This window comes from Eleutherodactylus coqui, chromosome 1 (genome assembly GCF_035609145.1).
Source record: "Eleutherodactylus coqui strain aEleCoq1 chromosome 1, aEleCoq1.hap1, whole genome shotgun sequence".
NCBI lineage: Eukaryota > Metazoa > Chordata > Amphibia > Anura > Eleutherodactylidae > Eleutherodactylus > Eleutherodactylus coqui.
This window is the reverse complement of record NC_089837.1, coordinates 366,205,501-366,224,493: the sequence shown is the minus strand read 5'-3', so window position 1 is coordinate 366,224,493 and position 18,993 is coordinate 366,205,501. Positions and strand designations below refer to the sequence as shown.

Sequence of the window (18,993 nt, the reverse complement as noted above, 5' to 3'; positions counted from 1 at the left end):
GGAGCTTGAAGTCATTGAGTATTAAGGACTTGTGTTGTAACAAGTGAAAAAAAATACAGCTGGGAAATGAGTTAAAATATAAAAAGAAAGCATACTCACCTGTCTTTAGCCCCAGGGGGCACAGCTGGGTAGCTCCTGTTGTCCCTTCTTCGGGAGTGGACGGCTACCAGAAGTCAGGTGACTACTGTAGCCAATCAAAGGCACAGTATTGCCATCCGAACTCCGGGCATCAGCGCTCACATTGTAGACACCATGATGGCAGGAGTTTGAGACGGTAGCACTGCAGGCTCTGATTGGTTGTAACCATCACCTGACTTCCAGCAGATGTCCGCACTAGGGAATAGGGTAACGAGAGCCACTCAACTGTGTCCCAGGGGGCCGAAAACAGGTGAATATGCCTTCTTTTTCTTTATTTTTATAGCATATATGTTTTAGTGTCCAGTTGGTGTTTTGTACAAAGGTTGAGCAGAAACCTCCCAGTATTTACTTTTTTTTGATTGCAGGAATATCAAAAACGAATGGAATCTTTTAACCAAAGTGTTGCAAACACAACTGTTTGGATGAATCATGCAGAAATGTTTCTTGATGAAATGGAGAAACAGAAGCCACAACAAAGAGAAGAAACACTCAAGGTATATCAATTGTCTAGAATCTTGTACATTTCTGAAATATTTACTGTATTTAAAATTCACCTGTTCTTCACCAAAACGTTTGAAGTATGAAGGAAAGTCCTGTGCTTGCTTTAAGTGTGTGTGCAAATTCATCTTTATTACTCTCCCACTCTACAGAAACAATTCCACTTCTGCCCGTGGCTTTTTCTTCTGCTGTTACAGCTCAGAAGTCCTAGTCAATTAAATAGAGCTGAGCTGTAATACTAGAAATTGTCCACGGACAAAAATGGCGCTGTTTCTGGAAAGAAAAATGAGACCGTTTTTCTCATTTATGAATATTCTCTGTCTAATTACATATTGCTTTTGTGATAACCAAAGTAAACCTAACTAAATTTAATTAAAATATGCAGTAGATAGAGATGCTATCATTTCCTGAGATTGTCAAAGCTGGAGATATATTAGATACAATGGCTTGGTAAATGATATAACTATACATTAAATGGAGATAAGATAGTCTCTATGGTTTATTAATTAAACAAAAATACTAATGCATGTGACTTTCCAAAGAAGAAAAGGGTAAAAGAAAAAGGAATTCAGCAAAAGGGTGATTCTGACACAATAGCCTGTAAGTTCAGTTTGCCGTTAATGGGTATGTTTAGATCATAGAATAATCGCAATAGGTAATGCATGCATTGTCTTTAATCGAGCCGCGGCTGCTGCCGTTGGCTCTATTGAAGACAATGGTCTGCCTGCACCCCTAATTGTTTTACAAGGAAGGGCTTTAAATATAAGCCCTTCCCTAAAAAAACAACAATTTTAGTGTAAAAAAACAAAAAACAAAAACAAAAAAAAGCTTACCTGTCCACCACTGCCGTGTCCCTGCGGGGATGAAGAACACATCTGCCGCATGCGGCAGATGTTTCCTTCATCCCCACGTGGAAAAAGAATTCCCTGCTGCACCTGCCACATATGTGACAGATGCAGCAAAGGAATTCTTCATCCCTGCAGGGAATAAGGCATTCCATGGACAGGTAAGTATTTCTTTTTTATTTATTTATTTTTTTACACTAAAATTCTTGTTTTTCAGGGAAGGGCTTCCCTGAAAAACACTTCAGGGTTGCTGGCAGACCATTGCCTTCAATGGAGGCTCTGGCAGCAGCCGTAGCTCCATTGAAGGCAATGCACGGACCTTCATACATGCACTATTTTCAACGTACATAGATGTACACCTATGTACGCACCAAAACACGCTTGTGTGAGGCCACCCTTAGGTTGCTGACAAACAAGAGTATTCCGGCAAGATTTATGCATCAGTAATATGGATGGATGTCCCAGCCTGACCATGAGTATCCTGACCTGAACTACAAACATAGGAACCTATGATGCTCATATTTCAGGTCAGGGTACCCGTGGTAAGGCCAGGACACCTGTCCATATTACAAGTGGGTATATGTGGCCAGAATATGTTTGTCAGTCACTGGCCTTAGGGGTTATCAAACTCCCTGGTAACAAAAAAAAACAGAAAATCCTTAATTTTAAATCCATGTTTATACTAACATGAGGCACCTTGGGAGTACAGATGTAGCAGCACCATCAGTAAAGCACGGCGGACTACATTTGTACTGCATACAGTCAGGCGCCACTATATTATGTGCATCTACTGCCATTCAGTTTTAATGGTGTTGCTGCTACACAAATAGCTTAAGGATCAGTTCGACGGGATGAATGTCGGGCAAATGATGCCCGATATTCGTCCATGCATACACTCGCTCCTGTGCTGCTGCACGGGAGCCAGTATCGCTGGCTTGCTCACAGAGCAGCCAGCAGCAGGGCAGGGGAGGCTGCAGGAGATTTCACTCCTTGCTCTCCGCCGCCCCTCTCCATTGACTTAACATAGCAGCCGTTCAATACTGAATGGCTGCTATTTACACTGAACGCTCCTTGTTCAGCTCATCATCCATCATTTATGCAGCATAAGGAGAGAAATCTTCCCTGCCTCCCCGCCAGCAATACTATATCCCGTGCAGCAGTACGAGAGCGAGTGTATGCGGGGACGAGTATCAGGCATTGTTTGCCCAACATTCATCCCCTTTTAAATGGGCCTTTAGCCCCACGGATCCACAAATAATTAACTCAGTAGCTGGTTAACTCACTAACTCAGTAGCACACTAATGCGGGATGCATTAGTGTTGCTACATTGGTATTGGTAGACTTTAAAAAAGAAGAGGAGGTATTGTGTCGTATGTTAGGAAAACATTCATCTCCACTGAGATTCAAGCTTCAGAACATGGGAGTTTTGTAGATACTGTTTGGGTAAGGAGAGAACAACAGAAAAGACACCATTGTAGGCATTTACTATAGGCCACCTGGACAAGCAGAAGATATTGATGAACTCTTTTTACATCAGATGGCCAAGCTCTCCAAAAAGCATGCCATAGTGATTATGGGAGATTTTAACTAAGCAGATATTTGTTGGGAGTCTCTCTCAGGTAAAAGTAATAAATCCAACAAATTCTTAACGGCTCTTGCTGACAACTTCATCTTCCATAAGGTAGAAGAGAAAACAAGGGAATCTGCTATCTTGGACCTAATTCTTACCAATAGGGAGAAAAATAGTTGTGGAAATAAGGGTGGCTGGGAGAAAGTGATCATGTTATCCTTGAATTTTGGATAAAAGGGGAGAAGACCTGAGAAAACTCAGACCTTAAAATTGGGTTTCAGAGAGGCAGATTTTAATGGACTCGGAAAGAGGGTAGGAAGTTTTCTAATGGCTGCATGTTCCTAAGGACAGAAATGTCCAAGAAGGTTGGGGAATATTGCGAAATGAGGATTTTAAAGCACAATCATTACTATTCGCTAAAAGCAGTAAAAAAATGAGAAGCATTTAAAGAGATCAGGATGGATGAACACAGAACTTGCACACATGTTAAAAAGCAACAAAAATATGTTTATTAAATGAAAAGAGGGGTAATATCTAAAGAAGCATATAATGTGGTCTGCAATTACTGTAGGGCAAGTGTCAGAAAAGCTAAAGCTAATAATGAATTGAGGCTTGCAACAGAGGCCAAAAGCAATACAAAGGGATTTGGGGGTATGTGAAAATAAAAGAAAACTCAAAGATGCTATTATATGCTTAGAAGATGAAAATGGTGAATTGGTTAAGAATGATGTTGAGAAGGCTGAACTTTTAAATTCCTATTTTGTATCTGTTTTCTCTCAGAAAGTAGATGTAACATCAACTGATCTTCCCTGTGCTATTGGGGGAATAAAAAACTGCAGGCTATCTATAAGCAGAGAGATGGGGAGGGAACACTTAGCTAACTTAAATGAATTCAAGTCTCAAGGTCCAGATAGTTAACATCTTAGGATACTAAAGGAAGCAGCAGGAATGTTGTTCAACATTTTTATAAATGATGTGGAGGAGGGAATTGATGGTAAACTGATCTTATTTGCTGACGACACAAAGCTAGGAGGGATACCAAACGCTACAGAAGAGAGAGTATTCAAAGAGATCTAGAAAAGCTTGAACAGTGGGCAGCGACTAACAGAATGGTATTTAACAAGGAGAAATGCAAAGTCCTACATCTGGGCAAGAAAATGACAAACTGGAGCAAGTTCAGTGAAGAGTTGCCAAGATGGTGAGCAGTCTGCAAATTATGTACTATGAGGAATGACTAAAGCATCTGGCAATGCTTAGCGTGCAAAAAAGGAGGCTGAGAGGATACTTAATAGCTGTCAACAAATATCTGAAGGGCTGTCACACTGCAGAGGGATCAGCCCTATTCTCATTTGCACAAGGAAAGACTAGAAGCAATGGGATGAAACTGAAACGGAGGAGACACAAATTAGATATTAGAAAAAACTTTCTGACAGTGAGGGTGATCAATGAGTGGAACAGGTTCCCATGGGAGGTGGTGAGTTCTCCTTCAATGGAAGTGTTCAAACAAAGGCTGAACAAATATCTGTTTGGGATGATTTAGTGAGTCCTGCAGTAAGCAGAGGGTTGGATCAGATGACCCGGGAGGTCCCTCCCAACTCTACCATTCTATAATTCTATTAGGCAACCATATAACAAAAATCTGAAGTCTGCGGCTAGTTTATTTAGAACATACTCTATATGTTTCAACTGTGCACACAGTACTTCAAATAAACTCTATGAATTTTTTTTCATTGAATACTTAAATGTATTCTTTATGTTGTCTTATAGGTTTTAAAGTCTGAGCTCAATGACATTCAACCAAAAGTGGATTCAATTCATGATCAAGCTGCAGATTTAATGGCAAACCATGGTGATCACTGTAAGAAGATAGTAGAGCCCAAGCTGTTTGAACTTGATCAGCGATTTACTCCTATATCCCAAAAAATTAAGACTGGAAAGGTATTTTAAAGCAATGCATATAATTAATGATTGTGCTGTATGGTGTAGTTCTACAGTGGGGCAGTATATTGGGTTGTGTTTTAGAAAGGAATTTTCTTTACGCTTTGGCTTCTTTATTATATTTTATTAACCCTTTGCAATCCAATTTTGGATTCAGGATTTCCTAGGTGTTTTTCTCTTTCCGCCATTATACAATGGCGCCATCTGCTGGCTAGAACCAGTACTGCAGTATGGGACATGCTGGAGAGGCCCCCGACAACAGAGTGGCCAGTAATATACAGTAAGAATACCACGCCGGACGTCTTCCGACACCGGAGCTGCACAGGCTTCAATCAGAATGTCTTCAGACGTCAGACAGTGGATTGGAAAGGGTTAATACAGCATATTCGAAAATAGTGACTGTAAGGTTATAGCAAATCAAGCTATTTGTCCTGAGATCATTCATTAAAAGAGTTTTTCAGGACTTTAATAATGATGAGATGACCTATCCTGGAATAAGTTATTAATAGTTGATCGACCTGGCACAAAATATTTGTACCTATTCTTGCACTTGGTTCAGGGTAGAACTATCGTTCAATGCCGATGAAACATGGACACCTCTTCTACAGAAGTACACTATCACTTACAGCATTTATTCAATGTGTTAGACTTAATCATGGCCCAATAAAGCCAGAAGCCAATAGAGCTGTCACATATTACCATAGACACATATTGTCCTTAGACAAGACTCAGGAGTCAGACATGACATCTGAATGTAAGGAGTAATGCATAACATCTGGCTGGGTTCAGGAGTCAGACAAGACGTCTTACTGAGTTCAGACAGAACTCAGGAGTCAGACATGGCATATGATTGGGTTCAGAGAAGAATTGGATAGGACAGAGACAGAGAATAGACAGAGATCTGACCAACATGCATGCTCAAACCAGACTGGCATGAGACACTCCTTAACCTATCAATCAACCTAAATGAATACGCTCTTGTCAGTGCTTAGCACTCAATTGACAGGGATCACACAATGACAAGCCATGACAGCTATTCAGGAGGACATCAGTGTTACATCTGTATTGATAATCTATATCAAAGATAATCAGGATAATTTACATATCACTAACAATTCCAATTTATGTCAAATTTAATTTTTGTTTATAAAATTAATAGCTGATAACATTGAGAAATATGTTAAATGAGCTTCCTTTCACAAGAAAATTGCTTGGAATAACATATTACATGTCAGGATTAATCATCCCAAGCATACTGTAAAAGCCATACCAGTAGGAGAACTAGCAAGAATTAAGAGAGCTTGTTCAAAGGGGGGAACTTATAAAATGTATGAGAATGACACACTTATCAAATTAGCAACACGGGGTTATCCACATTGGTCTTTGAAAAGAGCATGCAATATTGTCTCTAATAAGAACTGCAAAACATTACTTAATTCTGATAAATTGCAGTTTATTTCATCAAAGTATAATAAATTGTTAGTGACTTTCTCTACACAGTTCAGCAATAATCATCGTGATATTATTTCCAGAGTTCATAAGAATGAACCCTTATTACTAGAGATGAGCGAACACGTTCGGCCCCGCCCCTTTTTCGCCCGAACACCGAACTTTGCGAACACCTCGGTGTTCGGGCGAAAAAGTTCGGGGGCCGCCGTGGCAGCGCGGGGGGGGTGCGGCGGGGAGTGGGGGGGAGAGGGAGAGAGAGAGGGCTCCCCCCTGTTCCCCGCTACTGCCGCCCGCGCCGCCGCGCATCTCCCCGCCCCCCGGCGGCACCCGGACACTTACGCGCGAACACTGCAGTGTTCGCTAAAGCCGGTGTCCGGGTGCGGATGTGTCCGTAACGGACACGTTCGCTCATCTCTACTTATTACACCATGATGAAACTTGGGCCAAGATATTGGATGAAGGTTATTGTCTAATAACTTAAAAATGGAAGAATTTTGGCAATATTTTATCCCCAAGTCTATTTACCAGTTGCAAAATCCAAACTACTTGGTTGAAATATAAAGAAAAAGCGAAATGTGTTTCTAATAGATGTAGGACATGTCCGTTTTCATATCAAACGCTAATTTTTCTGAATTATAATGACACCAGTGTGAACAAAATACAGTCGTACATCAATTGTGATGTGGAATATGTGGTATATATCATTGAGTGCATGACATGCAGGCTGAGGTGTGTAGGTTATACTACTCACAAAGTAAGGTGCAGGATATAAGAAAGTCTTGCAGACATCAATAATCCTGCTGATAAAAATATATCTGGAGGTGAAAAACTCTTTGTAAATGTACATAGGGGTGATACAAGTTTGTTTTGGCATTATGGTATTGAGAAAGCAACTACTTCTCCGGAAGGCATATTGGAAATCAACCTAGAATACAAGATACCCACTGGGTTTGAACTTTGAAAATGACTTTATGTATATTTATTGAATTGTATTATGTATAATTGGTTTATATTACCGTATACATAAATATTGATATGGAAAGTTTATATCATGTTAGAACATGTGACCTCGCTTGCGTTTTTATAATTGGTTGTTATTTGGCTTTAGTATCGTGGTGTTCTTACTTGTATGCATGCCATGATTAGTTGCCAACATGCTGGACATGTGTTGGAGCTAGGGGACAATTGATGCTCGTCAGAACTGGTTTTAAAGATGTCATAATAAAGTGAAGTTGGTGTTGGCTTTTACAAACTTGTTTTGGAAGTCTCCTCTCCTAGCTATCACCATGATATTTCTGAACTGCAAAGTAAAGGTACTGCATTATTCATGCCAAGAATTGTTCAGTCCTTCAATTTCTGAATGTAGAAAACTGAACAACTTACCGTTCATCATAAACAGCCGTCATTCACTTCTGAACGACGGTCTGCTTACTGTGAATGGAGGCAGATGAGGAAAGAGCGCACCCCAGATGCATCACCTCCATGCCAGCAGCCCTGCGAGCGATGCCAGCGAAACTTGCTCCTATGTAACAGCACAGGAGCAAGCACCACCAGGATGAGCTGTCAGGCATCATTTGTCTGACAGCTCATTTCATGTAAATGGGGCATTAAGTGGTCCATGTAGTAATTGTTTCAAACCTTTAAAGCAGTGCAGCATGTAGCAGAGAGAAGTTTTGTGATCCTCGATAACATTAATGTATTCACACTTAGCCTCCCGATGCTGATTGACAGGTCTCTCTGTAATACTGTGCATATAAGAAGGGGCCTGTCAATCAGCTTCTGGAGGGTGGGTTTCAAATACAACTTCTGCACAGATCAATATAAGTGACAGACTGTTAAAATCAGTATGTCTGTCACTATACAGGTTCCCTTTAAATTCTCTGAGTGTAAATCAGATGGATCCTATTCAATAATAATGCAGACTTAATAGGTGGTACTTGAGTATGACTTTAATCTTATTTCAATTAAGAACATCAAGATGAAAGACATTTTAGAAAAAGCATAACTTATTTATGCAATTCTTCTTTCCAGTAGTGGTGCTTGAAAGTTATGAAACCTTCAGAATGTTCCCTATTTCTGATTATATTTTACCCAAAACTACATCAAGTTTTCACACAAGCTCTAAATATAGATAAAGAGAACCAAAATTTGACTTGGTCATTTATTTATTGAGGGACAGGATCCAATATGACATGTCTGTGAGTGGTAAAAGTATGTAAACATTTATGATTATTAAATAATTTGAAGGTGAAGTTACAGATGAAGTGTGAGTGGGCATCATGTTTTATTTAAAGAACACAGATCTATCAAAGTCTGATCTTCACACAACACGCTTGTGGAAGTGTATCATGGCCCCCAAAAATTGTTGACACTTATCAAGGTTTGGGGAAGTTTGCAAAATCATCTCTAAAGAGTTGGGACTCCACCAATCCACAGTCAGACAGATTGTGTACAAATTGAAGAAATTCAAGAGCATTATTGCCCTCCCCAGGAGTGGTCAACCAACAAAGATCACGTCAAGAACAGGATGTATAATAGTCTGCAAAGTCACAAAGGAACCCAAGTAAATCTCTTAGCAACTAAATGCATTAGCTAATGCTAAAGTTCATGAGTCCACCATCAAGAGGACATTGAACAACAATGGTGTTCATGGCAGGAGTGCAAGGAGAGAGACGCTTCTCTCCAAGAAGAACATAACTGTGCATCTGTAATTTGTTAAAGATCACCAGGCAAGCCAGAAGGCTATTGAAACAATGTTCGGTGGATGAGAGCTTTTTGTCTTATATGAGAAGTGTTATGTTTGGAGAAAGAAAAACACTGCATAACAGCATAAAAACCATATATGAAGCATAGCAGTGGTAGTATCATAACTTGGGCCTGTTTTGTTGCATCTCAGCCAGGACAGCTTGCCTTCATCTATGGAAAATGTATTCTGAATTATACTAGTAACTTGTAAAGGAAACTGTCAGATGCTGGTCATCTGTCAATGAGCTGAATCTCAAGAGAATATGAGTCATGCAGCAAAACAATGATCCAAAGCACACAAGTCATTCTACAAAAGAATGGTTAAAATGTTTCAATTTAAAGTTTTGGAATGGCCAAGTCAAAGTCCGGACCTTATTCCTGTAGAAATGTTGTAGAAGGCTCTAAAGCAAGGAGATCATGGGAGGAAACCCACAGATACAACAGAGTTAAAGCTGTTTTTACAGAGCAACGGGCTAAAATTCCTCCAAACCAATGTGCATAAACGTTCCATATGAATATTTCTACACAAAGGGGTCACACCAGATACTGAGAGCAAAGGTTCATTTATTTTTTTCACTCATGGACATGTCATACTGGATAATTTTCCTCAATAAATGCATATTTTTAACTCATTTGTTGGATTTGGTTCTTTTTATCTACTTTTTATTACTTAATGGGGCTAATCCATGAATTTTCATCATATGCATGCATGCTCTGTGCAAACTCTGAACTCCCAGTTCATTAGCTGCACCTAAACAATCTTCCATCCACATAACCATTACAGGCCAATCATTAGAGATCAAATGAAACATAGTACAAACACTCAAATACAATTATAATTACCACTACTAGGTGGCACTGGTTCTCTATATCAATAACATTTTCTTCAACACAGAACCAATTTACTCTACAACTTCAGGTATTTGGGGGTACCCCACTACAAGTGTACAAGAAGAATTGATGCTGCTTTAAAGACAAAGGGCGCTCACACCAAATTTCGATTTGATTTACATTTCTCTTTTGTTCTTTCACTTTGCATTTTAATTTGACAAAAAACTATTAACACTTCTATTTTTGAAAGCATTCTTACTTTGCAGCATTTTTAACACCTGCCAAAAGCTTTTGCACAGTACTGTATATCAAAGTGGTTTATCAGTGTAACACATGCACTGTTTGTGAGCAACAGTTCATTATCACCTCCTACATGCTTATGAAGATTGCGTACTACCGGTAGAAATGCAATTTTTCTGCATGTATAGTAAAAAATGTGTTTTCTCACTGCAGGCAATGGTTACATCCAAGGAACTGGAACAGTTCAATACTGATATACAGAAATTGCTTGAACCACTGGAGGCTGAAATTCAGCTAGGAGTGAATATCACAGAAGAAGACTTCAATAAGGATATGGTAAAGCATATGTAATAGGTGCACAAAATAGCTGCTAATAAAAAAAAAGAAAAACTCTGAATTTTGGCACCTAAAGTTTTTTTTCTCTTTTTTAAAGTTAGTCTTCTAAAAGTTAGCATATTTTGTTATGTAGGATAGTTTTCATAAAAAGCCTGTACCAAGGAACATGATTGCATAAGATTTAAGGGCAAGGCAAAGTCTCTTATGTTTAGATAGTATTCTGCTGATTTTGATTGGTTGCTGTGTTGTAGCAGAAGCCATATCCATACAAGAGTAAAAGTGCATGAAAAAATGACTTCCATTGCTGTGAGCACATAATAATTCTACAACACAAGCTGCTGAACAATAAGTGAGAATAGTCACAAAGTAGTTTAATCTCCAGTTGCAGTGCAGAACACAAAATTGTGCTTTCAATTCAACTTATTGCAAATAATAATTTTTGGTATTTTTGTTACTAGAGTGAAGAAAATGATTGGCAAATAAGAGAATTGTTGCAAAGGGGCAATAATCTTCAGCTCAAAATTAGAGATGACAAAAAGAGAGAAGAAATCAAACTGAAACAGCAACTGCTCCAATCTAAACATAATGCTCTCAAGGTAAATTAGATACCTTCTAGATTTCTTTGCACAACAGGTTAGGTACTCAAGTGTGGACATTGAATATCTGATCAGAATAAATGTTATCCTTCATCGGGTTTTGTGCATCATGATGTGAAATTTTTTTAGGAGGTATTTTTGTGAATTATCTTATCAGTATATTCATTGCAACAAAGATAGATAGATGGATAGATATGAGATAGATAGATAGATAGGAGATAGATAGATAGGAGATGGATAGATATGAGATAGATAAATAGATAGATAGATAGATAGAGAGATAGATAGATAGATAGATAGATAGATAGATAGATAGATAGATAGGAGATAGATATATAGATAGATAGATATGAGACAGATAGATAGATAGATGGATAGATATGAGATAGATAGGTAGATAGATAGATAGATATGAGATAGATAGATGGATAGATATGAGATAGATAGATAGATAGATAGATAGATAGATAGATAGATAGATAGATAGGAGATAGATATATAGATAGATAGATATGAGATAGATAGATAGATAGATAAATATGAGATAGATAAATAGATATGAGATAGATGGATAGATATGAGATAGATAGATAGATAGATAGATAGATAGATAGATAGATAGATAGATAGATAGATAGATAGATAGGAGATAGATAGGAGATGGATAGATATGAGATAGATAAATAGATAGATAGGAGATAGATATATAGATATATAGATATGAGATAGATAGATAGATAAATATGAGATAGATAAATAGATATGAGATAGATGGATAGATATGAGATAGATAGATAGATAGATATGAGATAGATAGATAGATAGATATGAGATAGATAAGATAGATATGTGATAGATAGATAAATAGATAGATAGGAGATAGATAGACAGATAGATAGATAGACTTCAATGAGAGGGCTATAAAAAAGGCAACATGAGTGGACAGAGATCTGTCATAGTTATTCACTATCATGAAGCATTGCTTGAAACTGTGGATCAAGTTCCTAGCCTCTTGTATCTTCAGAGTGCAGCCCTCCTCAATGATACATAGATAGATAGAATTATCTGTCTATTATATTATTCTCTGTGATTATTTGTATACTCACCACAAAGCCATAATCCTGCTGCAAACACCCCGAAACAGCTGTATGTACATGAAGTCTGGCTTTGCTTTCCATTTCCGGTTATTGTTACAAGGCTTGTATAAAGAGTCTAACATTGACTTGAAGTAATGCTGCCTTCCAATAGGTGGCTCTGTGAAGGTATTGTTCCACCTCCCTTATTTGCATATCCCAGAGGAACATGAATGGCCTTTTAAGTCTCCTCACTCACCGTCTAGGTGCTCTCCCTAAGGAGAAAAGATAGTGTTTCTGACCTATTTGTATACAGTAATATTTGTAGGTATGGCTTTTGTTTTTTTTACGTTTTTCTTTCTGTAATTAACAGACATCTTATTGAAAGGCCTCCAGAAAGCACAATCACATGATTTAAACTCTTTAAAATGCAGTTGCAGCTTTGCTGGCAGCTGGCCATATCATACAGTATCCTGGAGCTTAGCATTGTGTCTAATTATAACAAACTGTCCTCTTTAAATCTCCTCTGTAAGGCACTTCATCATTAGTTGTGCTTTCAAGAAGTGAGGTCGTTGATTTTCATTTTTTGTTATTCAATAAAGGCATTCACCCTTGACAAACAAACAAAACTCAATGGAATATTGATTCTTTTTGGAAAACTGAGACTCCTTATTTTTTGTGCCAATTGTGTAGAACATTTAGCAATTTCTAGATTTTTTTATTTTGCTCATACCATTTCTAGACTAATTGTTAGTTTGTAACTTCAAAAACTGCATGAATAAGTACAAGATGCAGGTGATTTATGAAGCTTCCGTGTATGGGCTATGCAGTCATAAGATCAATAGCTATGTCTTCATGCATGTCTCTGCAGCATTCTGTTGTAAACTAAGGATTTACAATGCATACATTCACTTCTTTAAGTGATACTTATATCTTTCCTCATGAGAAGCTCTCTCTGCATCACAATCAGTGCATCGACTCTGAGAATACCAGCTTAAGTAATTCATTTTGTTACTGGAAATGCTAATTTACATGTTAAGCTTTGCAAAGTATAATATGAGAATTTATGCATTTCCTTTGAATATTCAATATATCAGCAATAATAAATGCATACATTTTCCCAATTTAAAATGGAAAATACATGTACATTTGTTTTATAGTGATTTACACATCACAGTAAAATCATAAATTGACTATACAGTAAGTAGAATTTCTATCCTGTCATGAGAAATTATTGATGGATATTGTGGGTGATTTATGTGCCTTATTTACATTTTAATGGAGCTTTTATTGATATGCACAACTGTCTATGATTTTATTTAAGATATGGTTGCTACAGAAATTTTTATGCATACAGGGGTTTTGATGCAGCCAATGAATTCTACCATTACATGTACAATATAGCAATTGTTAGTGGTTGCTCTTATATGTGGAATAAATCTTTGTATATTACAATATGAACAATTATTTTAAATCTGTACCTGAAACAATCTAGGCGATGCAATTTGGACGAATTAGAAATCGGAGTCAAAACCGGTGGCAGAAATGTCAAAAACCTCCAATATGCAGATGATACCACCCTGCTTTCGGAAAATGAAAGGGACCTGGAATACCTTATCCAATGAGTGCAAAAGGAAAGTGAATGCATGGGACTGTATCTCAACAGCAAGAACATGAAAGTCATGACCACGTTAGGCAATGGTACAGTGAACATAAAAATTAACAGCGAAGAAGTTGAGATGGTCCAAGATTTCATCTTCCTTGGATCCAAAATCAGGCCTTCTGGACCTGAGATCAAGAGACGGATTACACTTGTTAGGAATGCAATGCAAGGATTGGAAAAGATCTGGAAAAGTAAGGATATTAGCATTTCAACAAAAACTAGACTTGTCAACGCAACTGTCTTTCCCATAATGATGTATGGTTGTGAAAGTTGGACGCCCAGAAAAACAGAGAGAAGGAAAATTAATGCGTCTGAACTATGGTGCTGGAGGAGAATGCTACGGATACCTTGGACTGCCATGACAACAAACCAGGTAGTGTTCGATCATGTCAAATCGAAAATATCACTAGAGGGCAAAATCCTCAAACAGCGGCTCTCTTCTTTTGGGCACGTGATGCACGCTAACTCACTGGAAATAGCACTGATGCTTGGCACGCTCAATGGAAAGAGAAGATCAGGACCACAAAGAACAATATGGCTAAATACAATCAAGGCCACCACGAACATGTCAATCATGGAATTAAAAGAAGCCATGAAAGATAGAAATGCATGGAGATCATTGATCCATGGAGTGACCAAGGGTCAGATGCGACTGAACGGATAATCATCATCACTTGAAACAATGGTGGGAAGCATCTTTCCCACCTGAAGCTTAAAACTGGAAGCGTAAGCCTTACCCTGGAGTGTGGCCAGTTTGGTTGAATGAGCACTTGTTCTCCTGCATTGGTAGCACACTATAACGTCACTTTTTTGTATATAGTAAACTAAAAAATGTTTACGGTCTTAAGTTGTAATGTGCCTTAATCATTGATTTTATCAATAGGATTTGAGGTCTCAAAGAAGGAAAAAAGCCCTGGAGATATCTCATCAGTGGTATCAATACAAAAGACAATCCGATGATTTACTTAAATGTTTGGATGCTATTGAAAAGAAAATAGCTAGTCTTCCAGAACCCAAAGATGAGCAGAAGCTTAAGGTATTCTCATATATCTTTGCCTTCTATTTGTTGTCAGTATCATATCTAAAATGTGCCGTAAAAATGCATGGAACAAATGTTATCAGTGTGTTATACATCCAGTTAATACAATGTAGAATATGATATGTAACTTTATGGAAATGTATTATTATGGTCTTATATTATATCATTTTTTTTACATAATTGTATACATAATGTAATTAAATACATACATTTCTACATTGCATGTGGAATATATTTCAATGCTGTCACATAGTTGTTCTACATAATACATTAGTTTACTTTGCTTCTATGTTACTAGTTGTTTCCATGTCTTATATCAGGCTTATTAATTACATAAAGCTGCAACTGAATCTTAAAAAACTCATGGGCAACCATAATATTCCTAATTCTGTGCTAGAGATTCAACACTTCTAGTTGCTTTCTGTCTTCTTTAGTTAATTATGTTAATATTCTAATATAGGATGAAGCTAGACTCTGCTCACATTAACATGAACAGTCTGGCCTCTTGTTTTTTTGTTTTTTTTTACAACAAAACTACTGCATTTTGCAGTGCCATTTGAGTTGTCTGTGATACCAAAAAACCTGAGAGCCCTATTTAAAAAAAAGATCAAGTTCTGCTGTCATGACTAGGTTATAAATAGAGATGAGCGAGCACGCTCGGATAAGTCAGTTACTCGAGAGAGCCTCGCTCTTCTCAAATACCTGCATTCTTGTCCGAGCATGCTCAGGGGGTTGGCGGGGGTGAGCGGGGAGTGGTGGGAGGTAGCGGGGGGGGGGGTGAAAGAGTGAGATATATCTCTCTCACTCTCTCCCCCGCTAACCCTCGATATCCCCCCCCCCCCCCGAGCACACTTGGACAAGAATGCAGTTACTTGAGAAGAGCGAGGCTTGCGCGAGTAACTGACTTATCGCTCATCTCTAGTTATAAACGATGGTCAAGATGCGAGTGTGAACAGAGCCTAAGACTCAATTTTATGTGAAAATATGAATTAATTTTTAAATCTAATTATTTAATACTTCTTCTGACTTACAAGCACATTTGTTGTCTGTGAAAAGACCAATTTAAAAGTTATAATTTTAATCATTTGCCTTATTCAGAGCCTCTATCCATTTCTTATCAGTCATTTATTAATGAAATGACGAAAGTGTTTAATTATGATTGATAGCTGTGTACGGTGCTGTCAAATATGTGTAGGCTATAGAAAATAATCGTATTAATTGTTGCTGTTTTTAGTTTTTCTTGCTACATCAGTATAGCATTCCTGATTATTAAAAATGAAATAGGCATTCCAATTAAGCCTCAGACAACAAAATGAATGAAAATAATTTACAAATCTTCCTACCAGTTGGTTGACTTAAGAAAAATGGATAGAAATCTCTTGTAACTCAGTAATTAACACTAGACTTGCCAAATCTACTCTTTACAATATGTGAAACCTCTAAAATGTTCATGTTGATAATAATATTGACTCATGTTGTATATCTTTGTTCCAGATGAACTAATGACTAACAGTACGAGGATGACTCTTTCTCATATTAGCACACTTCATTCATCAGACCATGTCCATATGTTACTGTCCATTCAATCCAAATTGTCAGCTGCATCCAATAAGTTCTGTTTTCCCTCTTAATTTTCATCCATATTATTTTGCTTCATTATAATTTTGTTTTGCCATTAAATAACAAAATAAGAAAGTATATGAAAAAAATATATATGAACTTTCGTTTGGCAGACAAAATTTCACAATTTATATAAAAATGCACAGATTTGGTTTAGCTAGAGGCATATGAATGGCACCTTGAATACACATATTAAAAACATAGACAAAATAAAGTCACATGACCATATCTATACATTAAGAATATCTTAGTACATTGTTTAATTATTTCTCAAAATAAAGTCTAATAAGAAACAAGTGACAGAAGTATGTTGCTGCTTCTTCGAATGTAACTTCATTAATTAGATAGCTAACTGCCCTGGACCCTGTATTGGTTTTACTCACTAGGAGATTGATGGAGAATTGGAGATGAAGAAAGAAGAGCTGAATGCAGTACAAAGGCAAGCTGAACGTTTGTATAAGGATGGTGCTGCCAAAGCAGTGGAACCAACTCTGATCCATCTTAACAAACGCTGGCAAGAAATTGAGAGCAAATTTGCTCCATTCCGAAGACTACACTATGCACAAATTGTGAGTTTTATTTGCAAACCTGATAGTTTGCAACTAATCAAATTCTACTAACATTAGTCCACTAGGGTGAAATACACAAAGCTTAGTGAAACGTGTTATTATCTAGCATAGCCCTTATGGTTTACTACATATAACCTTACTGACACTGAACATAAATAAACTTTACATTCAGTCATTAGTCATGTTATATTTTTGTTGCTTCATTCTTTTTTATCATAACATTTTAAATTATACTTCTCATGTTACTTCTCATTTTAACCACAAAAGAACCAATAGAAATAGGTTTTCAGTTATTCATTTCATGCAACCTTTATTTTCATATGTATTTAAGAGAAAAAAATATATATTTATACGTTTTGGGAAAAAAAAATATAATGTTTTGGGTTAAAAAATTGGGTCCTCTGTTTAGGTCCCTCAGCTATTATCCAGAGTGGCTATCAAGAGTGCCTCTTGCTCTGGACGTCCTGGCACATCTATGTATTACAAAGACAGACCATTAATTTTAATGCTAATTGAGTAATTATTGCATTACTTCACCTGTGGTGGCACTGCAGGGAAATGAAAACGTGCTGCCTGGATTCTGCGCAGATCTCTCAAGCAGGAAAGACTATAATCTGTTGTAGGACACTTCTAAAGGCCCATTTACGCGTAATGATTATCGCTCAAAATTCATTCAAACGACCAAAAATGAGTGATAATCGTTACATGTAAACGCGGGCATCGTGCACTTTTCATTTGAAAGATGATTTTAAGCCGAATTTAAAATCCATTGTTCAACCACTGAGTGGTAAAGCAAACACATTTACCTCTCAGTAGACCTCATGCTGTTATTTCCACGGGAGGTGGGAGATAACATTGTAATCTACCAGGAGCCTCCAGCAGAACAATGATGCTGTGTGCACAGCTAGCAGTGTGATTAATCACATGCTGGGCTCTGCAAACAGCTCTTGAAGACCCTTTTACATGCAAATGAAGATGAGAAAGTGTTAATGGCCATTAATACTTCATGCAAATAGATCGCAACGTCTTTCAGTCATTTGAAATATTAACTTTGCATGTAAATGGGCCTTAACAAAAAGCTGTAGTCCAAAGCATACAACCCCGGTAACTTGAAAACCAATTATAGATTTACTTTTGCAATGCCATTTAAATTATAAATGAAATACAATAACACATAGTTATCATTGGATTACATCAAAGCTTATTAGCAAATGCAGATGATGTTTCTAAACTTTCTAATATTTCATGGGATCTATTTGGCACAGTTTATTGAACCAGTGCTAGAGATAGCGTGTCCGGGATAATTTGTCCAAAGAATATTTACTTAGAAATATGTTGCAATTTCTTAGAAATAAACAAAGGGTCTCAATTTTTTGTAGTTGATATAAACGAAGTCTGAAATATATGCAGACGTATATACTAATACTTACATATTATGGCTTTTAACATTTGGTCCTCAGAAGTAGATTAAAGAGCTAGTGGAGTTGTTGGCCATTTAATTTAATATAAATGCATGTAAAATATTTTTGCCTGTTGTAATGTACTAGGCAGAAATAAAATAGTCTTAGGGCGAGCACCCACTGGCGTTTTTTTACCTGCGTTTTGCGTTTTTCCTGCACAGGCATAGAGATAACATGTGTTCCTGTCAACTGGCGTTTTTTTTGCGTTGCGTTTGCGTTTTTAACATAGGAACTGTCAGTTGCATATGTGTCCCTATTTTTCTCCTAATGCACCCATGAATGTCAATGGAAATTAACGCAAAACGCCGCGAAAACGCCGCGAAAAACGCGCGGAAAAAAACGCAAGAAACGCGGCGAAAACGCTGCGTTTTTTCCCCGCGGAG

At 37.4% G+C, this 18,993-nt stretch overlaps 1 protein-coding gene across 1 annotated transcript in view; it reads left to right on the top strand.

Annotated features, from left to right (window-relative positions):
• DMD (dystrophin) overlaps window positions 1-18,993 on the top strand; it is a 2,524,637-nt gene that overhangs the window by 1,165,692 nt on the left and 1,339,952 nt on the right. The window contains exons 36-41 of the mRNA XM_066577956.1: window positions 504-632; window positions 4,819-4,989; window positions 10,468-10,590; window positions 11,049-11,186; window positions 14,806-14,958; window positions 16,968-17,150. Of these exons, the coding sequence (XP_066434053.1) occupies window positions 504-632; window positions 4,819-4,989; window positions 10,468-10,590; window positions 11,049-11,186; window positions 14,806-14,958; window positions 16,968-17,150 (897 nt within the window). The remainder of the gene's footprint in view (window positions 1-503; window positions 633-4,818; window positions 4,990-10,467; window positions 10,591-11,048; window positions 11,187-14,805; window positions 14,959-16,967; window positions 17,151-18,993) is intronic.